This window comes from Brachionichthys hirsutus, chromosome 13 (assembly GCF_040956055.1).
Source record: "Brachionichthys hirsutus isolate HB-005 chromosome 13, CSIRO-AGI_Bhir_v1, whole genome shotgun sequence".
In the NCBI taxonomy this organism is placed as follows: domain Eukaryota; kingdom Metazoa; phylum Chordata; class Actinopteri; order Lophiiformes; family Brachionichthyidae; genus Brachionichthys; species Brachionichthys hirsutus.
In genome coordinates, this window is record NC_090909.1 from 2,899,164 (window position 1) to 2,919,683 (window position 20,520).

At 47.5% G+C, this 20,520-nt stretch overlaps 2 protein-coding genes across 2 annotated transcripts; both read left to right on the forward strand.

Annotated features, from left to right (window-relative positions):
• The first annotated feature begins 2,041 nt into the window (after positions 1 to 2,041).
• fam91a1 (family with sequence similarity 91 member A1) lies at positions 2,042 to 15,226 on the forward strand. The gene is made up of 24 exons (XM_068747310.1): positions 2,042 to 2,181; positions 2,799 to 2,883; positions 3,695 to 3,846; positions 4,619 to 4,676; positions 6,147 to 6,214; positions 6,475 to 6,588; positions 6,920 to 7,010; positions 7,576 to 7,638; positions 7,825 to 7,931; positions 8,190 to 8,228; positions 8,977 to 9,089; positions 9,266 to 9,375; positions 9,592 to 9,704; positions 9,784 to 9,870; positions 9,994 to 10,123; positions 11,694 to 11,842; positions 12,081 to 12,215; positions 12,373 to 12,486; positions 12,614 to 12,686; positions 12,898 to 13,044; positions 13,452 to 13,553; positions 13,652 to 13,775; positions 13,883 to 13,952; positions 14,816 to 15,226. Exons 1-24 carry the CDS (start codon positions 2,110 to 2,112, stop codon positions 14,999 to 15,001), a joined length of 2,502 nt encoding a protein of 833 aa, XP_068603411.1. The 5' UTR covers positions 2,042 to 2,109; the 3' UTR covers positions 15,002 to 15,226.
• Positions 15,227 to 19,017: 3,791 nt separating this feature from the next.
• Positions 19,018 to 20,063, forward strand: lratd2a (LRAT domain containing 2a). Its single transcript, XM_068747432.1, has one exon. It carries the CDS (start codon positions 19,018 to 19,020, stop codon positions 19,852 to 19,854), a length of 837 nt encoding a protein of 278 aa, XP_068603533.1. The 3' UTR covers positions 19,855 to 20,063.
• The last annotated feature ends 457 nt before the right edge of the window (positions 20,064 to 20,520 follow it).

The following is a 20,520-nucleotide window of genomic DNA, read 5'->3' on the forward strand; positions in this document are numbered from 1 at the left end:
CACGGGAACGACGCAGCTTTCCATTTAGCCGTTGTGGAGCTCGCCACGAGTCCACTGTATACGTTCCTGCAGCTAAGAATAGTATCCCAGGCTACTCTGACTTTGGCCAGGCCTCTCATGTGACACAGAGCTGTTTGGTACCCAGTTCTGCCAGAGCGTGTTTACAATGCCCATGGGAGGGAGAGTCATTAGAGGGTCCCTCCCGACTCAGGGCGTTGAGCCCACCCGGGCTGGTGTTACATTAAAGTGTCCCCGGGCTGCTAACTCTTGTCCATCTTCACGAGCTGCTGAGGTAAAGATAGAGCAGTGCTGCTGCTCCGGATTGATGGAGGAGAAGCAGCTGTAAGACCTCAGGGTGTGATGGTGCTTCTGTGAGCATGCACAGCGCCGCTACGACACCTGTGCTGTCATCAATCCTACGTCTATAGTGGCGATGAACACGCCAGGCTTTGTTGGGTACCGTTAGTTGCCCCTGTTCATTTGAGTTTATGACGATTTCGTTATCTTATAATCAATGGATTGCATAGATTTTAATATTTGCACATCAATAAAATAAATAAATAATTAAAACAGCACCTTATACAGACATGACACGAGTAACAAAGCACTTCGGAGTCAAATATATTAAATAAAATTAGAACAACAGCAAAAACACATTAAACTGTTTCTTCATTATAAAGAACGAATATGCCTTTGTTTTGTTTTCTTTTTCCTCTCTCATCACCCCTTCTCTTCTCCAGATGGAAAAATGTTCACAGCACATGCCCACAACAAAATAAGAGCCGGGTGAGGAGGTTACAAGCAGACGATGCGTCATTGGGAGGGCAGAAAGCCCTGGAAACAGTGACTCAGAGGAGCAGTCATTACACTCTCATACCTTTCAGAAAGCTACAAGAACGAGATTTCATATGACCTCACTTAAGGGCAAGGCTAAGCGTGAACTAAACATCTACCTTTCAGGTCATGTCTCTGATCAATGGCTGTGGCTCTGAGGCAATTGAGCTGTTATCTCTGTTATATTTTGTACAGCAGATGCGCCGTGTCTCATAGCTCTTGCTACTCTGGAGGCGGTGAAATGAAATATTGTCATGTTTAGTGACACACGGCGAAGACCTGGAGTTACAACTAGAAATACTGTGTGACGCAGCTGCAAGGAAACTGTCAGCAAGCCAGAGCTGACATGCAAACGCAGCCAGTGTTTGTGGACTTGCTCTAACACTGAAATGTTACACTCTGCTTCCAGCTAGCGAATGACAGCTTCATGCTCATAAATCATAGTTTGTTTAGACCTCTTCAGGGGGAGGCTAAATCTTTTTTTCTTTTTTTAATAGAAACAAAAAAGCTGGTTGAAGTGAAATAAAATTAAAATCTGTTGAAATCCACTACATATATCATAACTAAAGCAGTATTTATTACAGATTGTCACAATGAATAATGATAAACTCAAGGTTTTCATAATTTCCATATTACCGTAATTATTATACACAAATAGGTATGGCTGGGACAAACAAACTGTAATTCAGTAATTTCATAAATTGTTATTGTTTAGATCTATGTTGAAATAAATACTTTGATAATGACCAATATTGCTGTGTGTTATTATTAATATTATTATTATAATGCATTAATAGCGTTATATAACACAGTTCATAGACATTTAGGAAATAAATGATGGGGGCTTTTCCACCAGTGTCGCGTTTGCCCCCCTCCCTCCCCGGTTCGGTCCATTATGACTCCCGAACCGCCGCTTCCGGTCTGCCCCCTCAGTAAACGCGTCATCGGAGGTGAACGTTCTTCCTCCAGGTGTGACGTTCCCCATCATCTCTGCTCTCTCTCTCTCTCTCTCGCTTTCTCTCTCTCTCTCTCTCCATTCACGTTCACGCCTTGACAGGAAGTGACGAATGTGGCCACGAGCGTGACGAATATACAACAAGGAAGTGGCCGCTGGTTGTGAAAGGGAACAATCTCCGGACGAACAGTCTCTTCATTTGTGCGGGTCGGTTTGCGCCTCTTTTTTTGGGGGGGGGGTGGGGGGGGGGAAGTCACCGTGGACTCGCCCTCGACTCATCGTTTCTGCTCTTAGCTAGCCAGCTAGCCAGCTAGCTAGCGATGAACACGGACGTGGAATTTCACATCAGGCAGAATTATCCGTGGAACAAGCTCCCAGCCAATGTCAAGCAGGTACTGTGTCTTAGCGTGTCTGTGGACAGGTGGGAACGGGGGCGGGGGGGGGGGTCAATGTCACCGCCGGACGTTCACGCGCATCCATAATTGTTAACTAGAATGATCATCGTTAGATTTTGAAGCTGCGCCGCGTCACATGACCGATGTACCGGGGGGGGGGGGGGGGGGGGGGGTCATCCGCAGTCGCTGCACAAAAATCCTTCGAGCACAATTCGACGTAGACGCGCGATGCCGAGGTTAATGTGGTGGAAGTGGACGTCGTGCGCGTGCATGTGCGCGTTTTTTCCTCTCCATGCAAAGATCCAATGAACACCATTGTGTCTACATTCCGCATTGTGTGGCTGCAGAATTCCTGAGGACAGCGATGCCTGAACCGGAACCGGTGTCCTGCTGGGACCGGGTCAACGCACTATTAGCTGAAACAATGACGCCATTATGAATCTAAATTGAATGTGGAATAGCCACATTGTGACTAAATACCAGCCCTGCAGGGTCAGCATTTTGTGGATTGTTCTTCATCACCTGACAGTAATGACCTTTTTTTTTAATTTTTTTTTATTGCCTCTTTTGCACGCTAACCGACCCACGGTCCTCTGCCTCCCTCTCCTTTGCAGAGTTTGGGGAACTCCCAGCGGGAATATGAGAAGCATGTTCTGCTGTACAGCATCCGCAACCAGCTGCGATTCCGCAATAACTTAGGTGAGCGAGTTCGATCGCCGAACCGGCGCTGAAAGAAACGGCCGGTACTTGTGGGACGCGATCCAATGACAGCCAGAGAACAATGGAACTCAAACTGATTTACAGTACAAGCTAATCTAGTATGGCATGGAAAGCGATAGTCTCTAAATAGTAGTACAGAGGTCCCACGCTGTAACGCAGATTTTTTAAAATGCAATATTGCATGTTTTTTTTTTTTTACAGCGCTTGAACGCGTCAAATCAGGAGAGAATGGACCACTCAACAGTAAAGATTAACAGTTAACACAACTTATTATTGATACACACAAAACAGAACAGGCTGAATAAACGCAACAGCTACGTGTCTTTAGATGTTTGGGGCTAATTTCATGTTTTAACGCTGTTCGCTAACTTTCCAAACATCTGTCCTCTCACACAAACTTGGTGACGGAAGAAAATGACACGTCGGGTTTGAGGGTTTTGACTGACAGCTCAGGTGTCCATTCAAGAAAAGAAACCAGAAACGTTCCAAGCGATTATGAGATATCCAGTTAAAGGGCGCAGGGGTGGAAGTCCTTTTGTGTTTAACGTGTACAATATAGCGTGTGTGCTAAAAGGTTTACAGCCTTAAAACATGTATAATAATTGTAAAAAAAATAAAGCTGATGACTTCGCGGGTTATTTTTAGAACGTAACCCCCGCGATAAATGAGGGACCACTGTATAATAAAAAAGTGTTTCGTAATCAACTTCTTGAAGCTTGACAGTACTGTTTTTTTTAATTTATTTAAACCGGGGTTGACCTGTTTCTACCGCTGCGTGTTTTGTCACAAGTCCGCCACGTGAGGAAGGATGAGCGCAAGTATTACGAAGAGCTCCTGAAGTACAGCCGTGACCACCTGATGCTGTACCCCTACCACCTGTCTGACATCATGGTCAAAGGGCTGCGGGTCACGCCGTTCTCTTACTACATAGGAATCATGGAGGTAAGCAAGCTACCCCCCCAGCAGACTAGGGGAGGTTGGGTTTCATGTTGGAATGCTTTGACCACTTCTCTTTCATCATGAGTCCAATAAGCAGCTTCTTCTGAACACACACACAAAAAAAAGCACAGCGTGGGAATTCTTGCTGAGCAGCCGCAGGAGATTGTCTGACTGATTTGGAAACAGAGTCCCCCTTTAATTGAAAGAGAACCATGTCATTTATTTTGCATTCCTGGAAAGCACTGCAGAAAGGGGGGGTGGTAACAGGAAGAACATAAAAGGAAAGATCCGAGTCCCTTAGCCTTTACTGGAATTACTGAAAAGGGAAAAATAAAGAACGCTAACTTTAATAAGGCGTTTGCAGCAAATATAATCTGTTTTCTGACGTTGTTTTTTCTGATGCATTGACATTTCTCTCACACATCCCATCTGCCGCGTCAGCATTCTTTCTGTTTCATGAGATACGAACGCGTCCCCCTGTGTTCCTATTTGGCGATTTAGATTAAAAACAGGAATAATTTCTGTTTCATTTAAAACCCAGTTTCTCATGCGCGCTAAATGAAACTTGAGTTAGCTTCATATGTGGCCGCTGAATTGCCAAAGGCTACGACATATTCTGATAATCCGACTTAAGCATTTAATGAAAATGAGGAATGGAAAGCAGCACGGCTGCACAAATTTGCTAATCCTGTTATTAATCAGAGACGGGGAGGAAAAAACAAGTTCAATTCGACTTTATAAAGTCTTTTATCTCCTTTTTTTTTTTCACCTCCAGGACATTATGAACAGCGAGAAGAGCTACGACTCCCTGCCCAACTTCACTGCTGCTGACTGTGAGTTTTCTTCCACCGCAGTTTCCTCTTCCACGCTGGTGAAAGGATTTCACTTAGTCTCTGTGCACCGCAGAAACTGCTTTCCCCTTGCCTGTGGTCTTTCTCTCTCTCTGTTTGAATTGTTTCGACCCTCATTCTAACAGTTATTGTTTTAAAGCGCTGACAATCTGCGAGGAGGTAGAACCGTCACAAAGAGCTACTTAAAACGCGAAACGTTATCTTCTGGCTGAGCTCATAGTCAAAATCAGTTTTTTTCAGCGGTATAACGAAACTCCAGCTCGAATAATAAATGGTTTATTTGACAGAAAACAGTTGTGATATTGTGTATAAATAACATTTCTAGCAAACAAATTCGAAATATTTACAGATTTAAATGTTGCAGTTGCAGAATTTTGGATTTTCAGTGTTTTTGACTGTTGGTCAGACAAAACAAGCAAGTCTTTTTAAAAACGCCACCTTCAGCTTTTCTAATTAATTGTGAAATGATGTGCCTTGTTTGTTCTTTTTTTGTGTTTTTTGTGGCAGGTGCAGCGTATGCCTGTTGTTACTAAGTCTCTTTTGGCGGCTGTGTTTTTTCATTAGCTTCTGTGTTGCAGTTTTTAACGATGGCCCCCGTCCTGTGCTGCTTCTGCTACATAACGCCAAGAAAAGGCTTTTTAAAACCTTCTGACTCGCGTTAATAAACAAACATAGAGCATTTCTTTTTATTTCCAGAGCTTGGGTCGCTTGGTTCTTGGGTTGACTGATGCTCTAAATCGTGTTTCATGGAGTCCGGAGAGTTAGAAATTGTTTCCTTGCCTTCTCCCAGAAATGAGTTTAAACCACATTCCGATTGTGTCCGAGTGTTTCTGGTTTTTTACCCTGAAACCGGCGTCCGTTTGGGCCTGAGAGCGACCGGTTCTGGCAGCTTCGCGCCGCGCAGACAGACGGCTGCCGGCAGGTTGCGACGCCCCCGGGAGCTCTGGAAGTGTGTCAGGCAGAAGTGGGCGGATGGAGAGGCAGCGAGAGTTTTACGTGGGCGGAAATCCATGCGTGTTGTCTCAGGAAAGCAGCGTGGTGTGTGTGTGTGTGTGTGTGTGTGTGTGTGTGTAGGGTTCAGCTCAATCAGGAGGCTACACTGGAACCAATACACCCAATTTACCGTCCCAACACATTTGTCCAGTCCGCCTCAAGTACTGAAGGTGAAGCGGTGGATCCTGGATCTAAATGTTGCATTCCGATAAGAGCCGTGAAATGTGCTGCACGATGCGATTCTAGAAAAATCTGTGTGTGTTCATAGATGGAAGTGTGTGTTTGAGGCGGTGCCTTTGTGTGTCGGGACATTGCATCAGAAGGGAAGGCGTATTTTTGTGCACTGATCCCCTCGGTGGGTTTTAGATGAGTCATCGTTCTCCTCCTGTGTTGTAATTGACTCTGAAGCATGTGCATTAATGTAATCTTGACCGGTCGACTGATTTTCTCCCTCTCCAGGTCTGCGGCTGCTCGGCATCGGGAGAAACCAATACATTGACCTGATGAACCAATGCAGGTCTTCCAAAGTAAGGCATCTTCTAATATAGTCTTTTTTTAAAAAGATCAATATCACATCACATTAAAAAGGACTAGTAAATATGTAATGCAGCTGCGCCTCCCCTGATTGGCAGGTTAATAAAAAGGAAAAAAAAAAACCCACATGATGATATTTGAATTACAGACACATCAAGAATAGAAATCACCTTTGAGTAGAAATATTTGTCAGACCTTTCCTGACATCAGCGCTTCTCTCCTCACCTGATTTCCTATCTGTCTCCTGCCTCAGAAATTCTTCCGGAGGAAGTCAGCGCGGGATCTGCTGCCGGCTAAACCGGCGGACATCTCCGTGGAGCCGTGGTGGGTGGTGCAGACGGGCTACATCACGGAGGATGACATCCGGGTAGGACGTCTGCTTCTTGTCCTCTTTTCACGTCAGATTGAATGTAGGCGTTTAGAATATTTCACTGCTTCAACGTCACTTTCCTTCGGAATGCATTGATTTACGGAATAAATCCTTCGAGATTCCTTTATGTTACCCACAAAGCTATAATTGTTTATCCCATGATCCTTTGCACCGCGTGTCGAGATCTCGCACGACTAAAAATAAATATCTGCCAAGTTCCCCACAGTTCTCCTCCCATCCAGGAGCAACACAATGGAAAGCACAAATCCACATGGATTACACTGCCTCTTGGAAACACTAATTGCTGTGTGTGTGTGTGTAATTGCAGATGTGTTCTCCAGGAGAGAAGAAATCCATTGATAAGATGATCGATTCTGGTCCTCAGCTGGCTGGGTCAGTGGAGTACAATGTGGTCTTAAGTAAGTCCCTGCCCCGTGTTATAGTCCCCAATAAATCGGCACAAAAATTATCATTATTTTAAATAGGATGAGACAGAACTATTTGTTTTTATAGCCGCAGACTCGGACAGGATTAATTAACATTTAAATCTTAATTTTTGAGGAAAATTGCAAGATTTCGATCTAAACTATGAGAAGCGTGCGGCGGTCAAAGATGCGAAGATCAGCATGCAGGTGTGAATCTGAAAGCGGAGCAACGGACTCGGGTTTGTGTCTGTGCAGGTTAAACTTCAATTAGAGATAACAGGGGGGGGGGGGGTGAACCTGCGCCCCCGATGGAAGGGGAATTAATGCAATTAAAGGCAGGAACGCTGAGCAATTTGAACACAATTAGCTGAATAAATGAGATTTAATTGTCTTGACGTTTGTTCCACAATGAGTACAAAGTCCTGTTGTATGGAATACAAGCTGCATAACTATGTTGATGTTGTTGTTTTCTGAACATGGCAGCAGCGGTGAAGCTCCTATTAGCCTAATCTTAATTATTCTAACAATGTATGATGGTGTGTTTGTTTTTGTACTCCAGGCTTGTACAACCGGGGTTTTATCTACTTGGATGTTCCCATATCTGATGACAGCTGCATCTCAGGTGTGTGTGTGTGTGTGTGTGTGTGTGTGTGTGTGTGCGTGCCTAATGCCGCTGTATTGCGGCTGAATTAGAAGTGAGTGCTTTCAGTGTTATTATAGGTACAGGAAATTATGTAAAAAAAAAAAAAAAGTGAAACTAGTTTCTGTGAAATGTTTGCAGTCTCTCCTCACAGTTTGTGTCTTTTAGTGCCCCCGCTGGAGGGATTTGTCATGAACCGAGTCCAGGGCGATTACTTTGAAACGCTCCTCTACAAAATCTTCGTGTCCATCGATGAGCAGACAAACGTAGCGGAGGTAGGCTGCCGGGGAGGCACCGGGGAGGCACCGGGGAGGCACCGGGGAGGCACCGGGGAGGCACCGGGGAGGCACCGGGGAGGCACCGGGGAGGCACCGGGGAGGCTCCTAGGGAGGCTCCGGGGAGGAGATGTCTTTTGCTTTCCTGCCACGCACGTTGAATGTTTGTGTGTTTTATCGATCGGCTTCTCAACCATGTTGTGTGCCTCTTCCTCCTCTCCTCCTCTTCCTCCTCCCCCTTTCCCCTGCGCCTCTCAGCTGGCGAATGTGTTGGAGATTGACTTGGACTTGGTAAAGGTAAGTTTCCCGTTGCTGCAGAATGGGAGTGTCCCAAATACTGTTTTTCACAAGTGGAGGGGGAAATAAATGGGCGGCCTGGGAATGGGTTTGGATACTGACAAAATATTTCGAGGTAACGTTCTGCGTTTCTTCTGAGATTTTGAGACGTGGTTTTTATTTATTTTTTTGCCTCTATATTTTTTGTGAGACAGTGTTTTGTGATTTGGAGCCAATCGTTGCGATTACATTTTAGCCAAAACCGCTCGCATACATCGGCATTGCAGTGGAGTCGGGGCTTTGGTTTGACCCACTTCTCCCCATCCTCCTCCTCCTCCCTCTGTGCCAAGCGTCAAGCTGAACTGCCTCTCGGTGTTCTGACCTTCAGTTTGAAGAGCTCGACTCCTCCTTTCTCTCGGTTTCGTTGCATTCTTGCAGCTGAATAGCAGCGCTTGAGAGGAGTGATTGCAGGAACCTAACTCTAGGGCTGATAGTCGCTGCCTGATGGCTCTACTTTGTGCAGAACCCGGCCCGCTTTGGGTTCAGAGTGGAGCTGCGTCGCCGTTTTCACTGCTTCAGGCCTTGAGGCACTTTGCTGGAGCAGTGTGGGGGGGGGGGGGGGGGGGGGGGGGCATTGTGACGTAGCAAGCGTGCAAAGGTTTTCTCTTTTTGAACGCCTCGGTCCTAAGAGACCAGGAGGTGACGGGTGAAGGCTTGATGATGCAACGCTCGCAGCCTAATGATGTAATAAATGTCTGCGTTTGATCAGAACGCTGTTTCAATGTACTGTCGCCTCGGATTCGCCGTGAAGAAGGGTCAGGCGTTCAGCTCGGACCAGCTCCATCCCTCCTGGAAGAACGCCCCGTCCATCAACAGACTCAGGTGCGTGGCGAATGCACAGGCAGCCAATAGGAAGCCTCCATCCCTGATAATGTTAAAGTTGTCCAGACGGTCTTTGAGACTTTTTTTTTTTCCGGTTCTTATAGCTTATTAAAACCGCCACGCTGACGTGTGTGACCGCGCTTACAGTTTGTGTGTCAATCTGCGGTCTGTGTTAGGAGCACCGTGGACCCCCAGAAGATGCTGCTGTCCTGGGAGCAGGGCAGTCCCGTCATGGAGGGGGGCTCCTCAGCCACTGACACTGACACCACCAGTCTAGAAGACCAAGGTCTCTCTACACACACACACACACACTCACACAGTAGTTTGAATGCGTTTGTGTACGTTTGTGCACAACATTTACTTCTTGCAATCAACCAAAATGTGGCCATTTGTGGGAAAAAGGTGTGTTAAATACATTTCAGGAAGATCACGGGCTCAAGCCCCTCGCTTTAGGGATGATGCAGGAGGAGAGTGCGTTGATTTTTCTGCACCATCTCTGCAGGAGACACAGCCAGCATGAGCAGCCTCAGCATCCCAGCTGCACCCACAAAGAGGATCGCCTTCCTGTTTGACTCCACCCTCACGGCCTTCCTCATGATGGGCAACCTGTCTCCGGTGGGTGACAGGCCAGATTCTAAATTACTACGATAAGGCTAAAGTAAACCGTCATGATTCCCTCCGTGTCGCTGCCCAGAACCTGAAGAGCCACGCTGTGACCATGTTCGAAGTTGGCAAGCTGTCCGATGAGACTCTGGACAGCTTCCTGGCGGAGCTGGAAAAGGTGAGAACAACAAATGGGGACGTGGATTTACTGTGTGTTTTTGTGATGCTTACATCTCGGCTAAAACGCAGCTCGATATATGCTTATACCGAGGACCTGTACAACATATTCCCCTTTTCCCAGGTGGAGACCACAGCGGAGGGGGAAGCCCAGCGCTACTTTGACCACGCCCTGACCCTGAAGAACACCATCCTCTTCCTGCGCTACAACAAAGAGCTCACTCCGGACCAGGGACCCGACATGCCAAACATCGGTATCCATACGCTTCCATCATCTTTGCGCCGCCCGGCTGTTATTTGTCTGTACATTGCTGATATCCGTCGATGATTATACACCTGGTGTGTTTCTCTGCACGGCGAAGGTGATGCCGGAGAAACTCGGTTTTTCTCCGGGTTCTCTCTCCGCAATTTTATTTCCCACATAGATTTCATATATCGTGCCCGTACATCAACCGCATTACTGGCACGATGCCATTTAGAAATTGCTCTGTGTCGCGTTTCCATGGCAACAGCCCTTACCTATACATGCGGTTTTTTGATATTTATTCATGCAAAGAATTTCGGTTTGATTCCAAAGACCCCTGGAGAACGTGCTAGCCGCTAATGACTGTTGTTGTGGGTTATTTTTCTGCCAACGGTTGACAATATCCACGATGAAGACGCAGGTTTTCTTGGGTAATGGTTTCAAAATCACTCTCTAAACGGCCCGTTTCAGACACAGACAGACAGACGGGGATTTAAGGTGAGAGCTGAGTGAACGCGAAGGACTTGGGAAGGAACGGCTCGTTATCTTCAAAGGAAAACAGATGAGATCTTTTTGAATACGCGCTGAAAGCATGGAAGGAAAGCATCTACAGTAATGACTCCTATACAAACTCTTTTTGTTGTTGTTGTTGTTGTTCTCAGAAAATCAGCAGTTGATGAAACGTATCATTTATGGAGTTCTGGATAAGGTCCGGAAGCGTCGGAACGGTTTCTTCTGGATTCCGTCTCGTGCGCTCAGACTGATCTCAAAGCTGCACTGTTCTGTTTGAGCCTGTAGGGGGAGCAGCTCGTTTTGAAGCGGTGCAACCCGAGAGTTTCCACGCAGCTGCTGATCCGTCGTGACACCGAATGCTGCTTGTTTGCCTTGGCCGCGTGCCTCTCTGCTGTTTGTCTTGTGTCTCGGTCGTCCTCGGCTGCTGCTGCTGCTCGCTCTCCGTCTGCTGAGGAGCTGGCTGCCCCCCCCCCACCCCCCCAACGTGTTCATTTAGCCGGCTATTCTTCTCTGTGCAGCATCGCATCACTATAGAATGATGAATAAAAAATAGACCTCAGGCTGTTTGCTGAGGTTCAGATCTTTTCATCTGCAAAGCTGGGTTTATGTGTTAACGTTGGATGAAGACAGCCTGTTGGGTTTATATTTAGGATGAAAGGGGTGAATCTTAAATCCAATAGTGTCCAAGAGGACCATCTTTACAAACGGACCTTTGATGTGGCGCTGCTTTCCACGCCACGGCTATAAACGGGGAGAGAATCTGAACTATGTGTTCTGGATGGGATCCACGGCTCCTCAGACGCATCCCGACTCTTCTCTCTTGGACAGCTCTCTACGCACAAAGGCAGCTAATATACGTGAATATATTCTACATTTAGAATCGATAGGAAAAAACCCCCAAAACATTCCTCACTTCTTTTCTTACAAAGTAATAATTTAACATTTTGGAAAATGACCGCCTTCTTCAGGCTACAGGAAGCACCCAGACAAAAAATGAGTGAAGTTCATTCAGTCGATGATCCAAGCTGCCTGCCCCTTTTTTGTGACCCCCTCCCCCCCCCTGCTAGGTTTCCCCTTAGACATGCTGCGCTGCGAGAGCCTGCTGGGCCTGGATCAGGCCACCTGCAGCCGCGTCCTCAACAAGAACTACAAGCTCCTGGTCTCCATGGCGCCGCTCAGCAACGAGATCCGACCCATTAGCAGCTGTACTCCCCAGGTACGCCGACAGGGAGGCGCATGCGTAGTGCGCGGGGGCGTCGGGATCGGTGGTTTTAGTCGATTTAGTTTGGGTGTGCACCCGGAGTGATTTGGGACTGTGTGCGTTCAGCCTGCAGTTGCTCCTGTCAAGAAAACTACAAAAAGGGAGACGGGATGGAAGAGACTGTCTGCGCATACATGCAGCATTCCCACTCCAGGAAGCTCATGCATGTCTGCGTATTTGCTTTTCCCTGCAGCACATTGGCCCAGCCATCCCAGAGGTGAGCTCCATCTGGTTCAAGATGTACTTGTACCACGTGACCGGTCAGGGCCCCCCATCGCTGCTGCTCTCCAAAGGCTCCAGGCTCCGCAAACTACCGGACATATTCCAGGTTAGCCCAGACTAATCGAGAGGATGGAGGGATGGATGGAGGGAGGGATGTTTTCTCTCCAGAATTTTCTCTGCTTACATTGAAACTCTTCTAACCCAAACACGACTAATGAGATGATTAATCCCATTTGGCTGATCTGCTGTTTTTGTTTGTCCAGGTTTACGACAGGTTGTTAATCACCTCCTGGGGCCACGACCCCGGAGTCGTCCCCACGTCCAACGTGCTGACCATGCTGAACGATGCCCTCACACACTCGGCTGTACTAATCCAGGCAAGCGGCGCCCAAGAGAGTTGTTGTTGTTTTCATCTAAAATGTTTTGAACCTACTTTTGACGTGTTTTCAGTAAAAGCATATTTTGTTCCTAGCCTGTGTGTGTGTGTGTGTGTGTAACCCTCAGGGTCACGGCATGCATGGTCACGGAGAAACGGTGCACATCCCGTTCCCCTTTGATAAGGATGACCTGAAAGGAGGTCAGTTGTGTGAAGATAAACCTTTCAGTGGAATTAAATGGAAGAACAACTCGATCGCCTTAAAGATCAGTTTATTTACGAGGGTTCACCAGGATGAACTTGTTAATATCAAGTCATTATTTCTTCTTATATTTAGTCTCCTCTGCACATTTACATTCAGAAGATCACGTCCTGCTGATGCCTAATCTCCCCCCCCCCCCCTCCGGTGCAGAGTTCTCCTCCTCCAATATGTGCACTCACAAGGCGCTGCAGAAGCTGAAGGAGCAGGTGGACCTGGAGCACCAGTGCGGCTACATCACCATGCTGAACGGCAACAACCGGCACCGGCGCCGGGCCAGCGACGGCACCGAGTGCAGAGGTAGGGGTGGGGGGGGCGGTGCAGGTGTGTGTGCGCGCGGGCGTTTGGGAGAGACTTAAATTCATTAGCGAGGATGTCCTTCCTCTAATGGCCGCTGGCACTGACGGATGATGCAAATTACCCAGACTGCTCACGGCCCGGCTTAATTACGCTGTTCGTCTCCCTCATTCTGGGATGCTTTTTGCTAACGGACGCGGATCGAAACAACGTTTCAGCTTTATTTAGAGGTTTTGTGATTATTTTTGACGCAAGTAATTGCAGATTTGACTTTTTAAGTTAATATTCACGCACATAAACGCTTAAAAAAAAGCTGCAGGGAGCTTCCTACGTGAATAGATGTTAAGATGTAATCTAATAATTTAATTAGCAGCCTTGATGCTCATATAAAGGTGTGTCCATCTTCAAAGGGGACACCCATCTCGGTGGGGGCCTGGACACCAACGGCAGCACCGAGTCCTTTGAGCTGGTGGCGGAAGAGAACAACGGGGATGCGAAAGTGAAGACGGAGAGTACCGGTAGGTCCCACCTCTGAGCTGGACTTGAACGGAAACGTCCGGGTGTATTTCTCTTCCCAGAAACGCAACGTTTCAATCGCTTTCTTTTTCAGCCCCTTCATCTGAAGACGAGTGGGTCCCTCTTGAGCTGTGCTTCGGCATGCCCCTCTTCAGCTCCGAGCTGAACCGAAAAGTGTGCCGGAAAATCGCCTCGCACAAACTGAGCAGCAACGAAAGGTACAAAACGGTCTATATGAAGGCCAGGTAGCGGCCGCCGGCGTTTCCATTTTCATTTAAAACACGGAGGTTTGCGTTTCAGCGGCGCCTTTGTCACTTCTTTTCAGCCTTCAAGAGCTGCTTCACTCGAGCCGAAAGCTATCGCTGAAGGTTTTGAGCTTCGTTCAATCATTCCAGGTAAGAAACAAACACTATGCAGGTTTATTTTATTTTTTTATCACGATGCCAGTTCAGCAACACTTCAGAAATGAAAAGCGGCGATGTCAAGTGAGATTAAACAGATGGAGTCTGCAAGGATTTACTCAACATTAATATTACCTGCATTCAGATAAAACAAGGGATGTACATTGACAATTAACTGTTGCAAAGTTGCCCCAAAACAATGCAAAAACAACCAAGAAAATCAAAAACATAAGTATTTTGATTTCAGTTTTAGGAAATATTGTGGCAAAAATTGTTTCAGAGCAAATGTAGAGCTGCAAAAATAAAATCGAGGTAACACCAGTTCAACTAAAACGCCAGCATTTATGCTTCTCTGTGTTTGTTAAACTGGAATTAATGGAATTGTTGGTTTAATCTGGTTCAGTCGGCTTCAGTCGCATTGAATTGAGGCAACAGTCAAATTAAATCTTGCGTTGGGAGTCCGTGATTCATGTTAGCGCATCGGTGCATGCACGAGTGCGCTTGGCGATACTTCACCCCCCCCCACACACCCACACCCACACAAAGGGGTGTGTGTTGTATCAGTCGAATCCCGTGAGCCATGTCGGAGACTGGAAAGATTTGTGCCAAACCAAAAAAGCAAAGCATTTGGGTCAGATTGACTTCAGGAAGGCATTTGTGTGAGAGATGAGCGGCGATAAAAACCAGCTCTTGTTTTAATTTGTAAAATGCTTCGAGGAGGCTGTCGAACATTCTCCGCCTCCGGATTCAGTCTCCAGACGTTTTGTAACTCGCCTTTCCCGACCTTTTGTTTGTAAGTGGTCTCTCCCTGTGCTACCTGATGTTCTGACCTTTGACCCCCCCCCCCGTGTTGGCAGGATGGCGCCCATCCCTCTGACCTGGACAGCGGCGTGTCGAACCCTCTCAGCCAGATTCAGGCAGAGTCGGGCGTCCCCCTGCCCGCCATCAACCTCCTCTTCAAGGAAGGGCAGCTGAAGGAGTGGAGTGGGCGGGCCCCTCCTCCTCTGAACATTTCAGCTCTGCAGAAGGACCAACCCACATAAGCCCCACCCCCTTCCACATCTTCCACATTGGATCAGGAGGAAATCCGTACCCGCGGTCCAACCATGTTCATTCCGTCTCACATTCTCGTCCATCGGTTTCAGGTCGAGGGCGACTGAGCCCCACCAGCACTTCGCCCTTCACCTCCATTACGGCGAATCACCTCTCAGACAGCGTCGCTAACGCGAGCTCGACCCCGCCCACGCCGTTCTCCCCGCTGTACATCCTCGCCTACAGTGTTGTAGGTTGGAGCGGCGCTAGGATCACAGTTTATGTCAGCGATGCAGGTAAACGGCATAAAACCTGGAACGGCCAACGAGCCCCCCCGCCCCCCCGCCCGCCCGACACTTCAATCAGTGGATGTCAGGATCCCTGAGCGCAGACTGGAAGGCAGTTGTTTTATAAACGACACACAAAGTAAAGTATTAAATGGACGTCTTCAGGAATCTTCTGGCTGCATCCCCCCCCCCCCCCCCCCCCCCAACAGCCTCCCTGTTGATCTGATGCATGATGCAACTTGTACCACAAAGAAATACTTTCCTATTGTAATCAATTTTTGGGGCCGTTCATTATTTGCACTGTGCAGCATTTCTGTCCAAACACGTGGATGAAGTAATGTCACGTAAAGTTTTTATTTAAGCGTCGGATTCGTCTTAGAGCGCGCACACACACACACACACACACACACACACACACACACACACACCGTCGGGCTCACGTTTAGCACAAGCGTTCCCTCTTGGGAAATCATCAGATGAGCCGCTGTTTGTTTTCCAAGCCTTTGTTAGCGTCGTTTCTCGGTACAGGAGAGAACACCAAAGACTATTCCCTTTTCCTGTAGAATGATTTTTTGTTTTTTTTTAAACATTCGCTGGCCTTTAATTTCTCTGCTTTATTATTTCCAGCCAATCAAAAACTTTGAGCCTCTCGATTTTTTTTTTTTTTTTTTTTGCCTTTTCAGATTTAATAATGGATGGATTCAAAGGCTTTATGTGTATATAAACACTACAAGCAAGATTGGATCAAACGACCCGCAGTGACCCCTGGGCGAGTCTTTGACCTAGCGGGAACAGTCCGGCCCGTCGCCGCCGTTGCCTGCCAGTATCTCTCCCTGGATTGGCTCCAGCTTGCGTGCAGTGCAGGGGACGCTTGGCCGGATCTCAGCGGTCTCCATGGGATTTGTTTAATAAAAAAAAAAAGAGAAGGGCGCTTTGGCTGCAGAGACTCATTGGATGGACATGCTAATCTTTGTCCACTGTCTCATGTCTTCAAGGATGTGAAGTCGAGCTCAGTCTTCAGTTTGGCTCCGATTGCATTCGGATCAATAAGGAATTTGTTTTGTTTTTTTACCCTCTTGTGGCTGTTTCTAATAATGTGACTCTGAAGTAGACTAAAAGAGACTAGCATGATGGCTGTTGTGTGTATGCGTGCGTATTCACTCGGTGCCCCCCCCCCCCATACACACACACACACCTTAACCTGTCTGTTACCCGGTTGCAGCGTTCTCTCCCATCTTCCTCCCACTTTAATGTTTCAAAAAAAAATATATATGCTGGTTTTACATGTCAGCTTATATTTCAGGAGATCTTTGTTGCAGCTTGTTTGATGATCCGGGTTAGATGGATTCAAAAAAAAGAAAGCAAGTGACATTCCTTCGACCCTCCTCCATCTCCTCTCTGATTATTCCACATAAAAATGTAAAAAGTCTATGAAAATATAAATAAATACGAACTAACTTTTCCCTCCCTGAAAGCGTCTCCCGTTGCTGCTTCTGCCTGGTTTTTCATGTCGCTGATTCCGGATTACAGCCAGTCACATTTTTGAGTCTTTCCTGGTGGATCGTTTCCACAGCCGGCCGGGGTGGAGCGGATGCGCACGGCCCGTCTGCTTCAAGCGGGCCCGCTTTGTTAGCCCATCCTTTTTAGATTTGAACGCTCGCTGATCTGGAGGGCGGCGATGCATCGATGTGGAGATGAAAGCCTAAGATTAAGGTGTCTGTTTGTGGCCCTTACAGGAAAGGTGGAGCCCCCGCCTAATTGACTATCTCCCAGGCCTCCATGCTCCAGTAAATTCCCACCACTACAAATTACAGTGTGTCACCCGGGGGATGGTGATGATGATACATCTGCTGGCTTCATTCCACACATTTCTTAGTTTTGACTTTCATTGTGTGTGCGTGTGTGTGTGTGTGTGTGGTGTCGAGTTCGAACCGCTGCAAGGTTTCAGGCTGAAACTGGAGAAAAGCCTGGAGTAGAAGGAATGAAAGGAAATTTGATTTTAATGCCACAAAACCTTTTTTAAGAATATTAAAAACTGAACGTTCTGTTCAGCGTTCCACCCCTTTGACAAACATCTTTTCGATTAGGTCCACGATGTTCCCTTCAGAGAAGCCGATTATTTAGGTGATATTATTGATGTGTATTGATAATGGCTCGCGAGAACAATCACAGTTTACAATGTAATCCAGTTATTGACTGAAATGGCAAAAACCAATCTGTCCCTCCTCAGCGCAGAGTCCAAACTCCGGTTCGTCTGCTTTGTGAAAGTTTTATCGCCGACTGTCTCCCCTCTTCACCGGGATGGACGTTTGTTTTCCTTTACGATCTGTCCAACGCTCTCACCCCTTTACTCCCTCAGTCTCCCCCCCCCCCCCCCCCCAGCGGCCACACCGTTTCCATGGCAAAGATGCTGTCTGAGGCAGCTTGTGCCATTTTTCGGGGGCATGGTGAGCACATTGTCTTTGCCTGTGGGATACAGGCGTGAGAAAAATAGCCCATAACGGAGAGAGGGCGGGGGCCACTACAAACGTAATGGAGACATTATTATCCCACCAGGAGTTTGGTACATTCAAGGAGAGACAGGTGGTCAGAACAGTTGTTAGACCCCCCCCCCCCCCCTCACGGTTCCAATTAGGAGCGAGAAGACAATAAATACAGACAGGACAGTTGTCTAATCCGCATTCTGTTTCTGCAAAGTCAGTTTTTGAACACAGAATAAAAAAATATTGTCACTTTTAACGTATAGTGATGTTTCCAGAAGATGACAAATTTGTAATCAAACCAAATTCTGCAAGGACCATTCCAAATGGAAACAAATCAATATATTTGTTATAGTAAATAGGCTTGGTCAACCAGCTCTGGAAGGATCCACGTCAGATTCCGAAGTGTTGGAGAGCTTGTCTAGTCAGATAGACATTTTCTCTTAAGTATGAGGAAAACAAACAAACAAGATGCCTTCAGGCTTCTTTCAACACTGAAGAAATTGAAAAGTAATTCATGGATCCATCCCTTAATCTTAATCTATTCCCAAATCCAGTAGTTCCTTTTTTAGGGGCATTCCCCAGCCCTTCATGAAAATCCCTCGAGTAGTTAACGTGGAATTTCCAAAGTTAGTAAAAAGGCAAAAGAAAAAAAATTAAAATCTTGCATTATATTTGACTAAAGGGAAAAGTATCCGACGGTACGCTTATTACCAACCCGGATGCTCGAACTCGACGGTGATGGAAATAACGCGCACTTCCTCTTTAAAAGCTGAAGAGCTGAAGAAGAACGCGCCGGGCGACGCGGAAACCTCCACAGATCCCTCCGTTCAGCTCTCTGACGCGCGGCGTGCGCTCCGTGGAATACAGTTCCGTTGTGGAACAGAACAAAAAAACAAGCGAGTGGGGTGTGTCGAGGAGGATTTGCTTTTTAATGCCGTTTTTGTGGCAGCGGAGGGAACTTTACGCACAAAGGAAAACTGCGGGCTGAACCTGCGCGTTTATTTGATCGGATGAATTTGAAACCACTTTGGTCTCCTCCCAGCGCCACTTGTTGATGGGGCGGCCAGAGACAACCCAGGCTGTCGCATCCGGGCGCGTAATTTGGACATAACCTCCGTCCGATGGTAGGAGGGAAAGGAGGTTTCCACCTGTGAGGAGTTTTCTTTTTGCGGCAGACGGTGCGCGGCGATGTTCGTCCTCCGGTAACAGCCGCCAGCTCGTATTACACCGGCTTGCTACCTAGCGGGGGCGCGCAGCATGGGGAACCAGATGGACAAACTGTCACATCTAAGTTACGCGGAAGTTCCGACTGTGGATCCGAACGGCGCGGGCGCGGAGGAAGGCCCGCGGGTCGGCGTCTCCTATATCTTCTCTCACGACGACGACGACGACGAGCTGGAGGAGGATGACGGCTGCGCGACCGACGGGACGCGTCGGGACCCGGGTCGGGAAGAGAAGCGCTTCGACCGGCGCGACGAGGTGGAGTGCGCCGTCTTCAACCGGGACGAATGCGTGTACGAGAAGAGCGCGGCGTGCGCCGAGCTGGAGGTCTCCACCCCGGAGAACCTGCTGAACCGGTGCAAAGCGGGCGACTTGGTGGAGTTCGTGGCCGCGGGGCAGTACCCGCACTGGGCCGTGTACGTGGGCGACTTCCAGGTGGTGCACCTGCACAGAGCCGAGGTGAAGAACAGCTTCCTGACCGACGCGAGCCAGGGGCGCAGGTGCCGGCTCGCCAATGGCTTTTACAAGTTCAAGCCCCTGGGCGCGGACGTGGTGGTGCAGAACGCCATGGAGCAGGTCGGCCTGAAGGACCGGGAGCTGAGCTGGAGGAACTCCGAGTGCTTCGCAGCCTGGTGCGCGTTCGGCAGGAGGGAGTTCAAAATGGGAGCCGAGATCCGGATTGGCAAACAGCCGTACAGGTTGAAAGTATTCATGTCGGACAAATACTCACACGAGCTGGAGTTTCAGAGTTTGGAGGACATGATCATGGAGAAGCGGAGGAACGATCAACTGGGCAGGAGCGCCGTGCTGCGGGAGCTGGCCTCTCATTTCAGCAGCGTGGAGGAGATCAAAGGTCAGCAGGGCAACGAATGAAAGGACATCGTCATCAAAGCGGAGGCTCTACCAGTAGAGTCGCTTTTACAAAAAACAAATAAACTGTTTCACAATTCTTCCCCGCAAGTCTGTGTTGGTTTATTTAAACCTGAACATGCTCATAAGTCTATTATATTTCTGATTAATGATGATATTGCCTTAAAATCCTCAAAGAAGGAACCTTTTTTTCTATAAAAGCTTTGCCTCTCTTCAGTGTTTCTGTATTCATATAGTGCGACCCGTTACCAGGAAAGAGGTCTTCCTGCTTTTAAGGGAAGTTGTTACACCCAGAACATTTGAAGAAATTGTCTGATCAAAGTGTCTTAAGTCTAACGCAGACGTAAAGTAAAAAGGTTCTGGTCTCGGCTGCATATTCGCGTACATGAGAATGAAATTCAGCTCCTGGAACGCATCCGTCTCCTGTTTAGTAAACGAATGGTGTCTAAAATGTTTTAAATCACCAAGTTGATATAAAAGAGTTTCTCAGAAATGAGTGTAAAGTGCTGCTTGTCAAAGTTAAAGTTAAACTATGTTGGACCTAATGCAGTGCAAATATAATACGGATCAGGTCGGAAACATTTTCTCAACTATGGATCATTAGAGATTTTTTTTTGTTTTCCCCGATGTGCTATTTCTTCAACAACTACAAGCAAAGTTATTGGAGCA

Bases quoted from the DNA above. Each gene is read 5' to 3' on its own strand.
- fam91a1 (XM_068747310.1), top strand. From the start codon at position 2,110: ATGAACACGGACGTGGAATTTCACATCAGGCAGAATTATCCGTGGAAC. The intron at 2,884-3,694 runs GTGAGCGAGTTC...TTTTGTCACAAG, and splicing joins GCGATTCCGCAATAACTTAG to TCCGCCACGTGAGGAAGGAT. The intron at 10,124-11,693 runs GTATCCATACGC...CCCCCCTGCTAG, and splicing joins ACCCGACATGCCAAACATCG to GTTTCCCCTTAGACATGCTG.
- lratd2a (XM_068747432.1), top strand. From the start codon at position 19,018: ATGGGGAACCAGATGGACAAACTGTCACATCTAAGTTACGCGGAAGTT.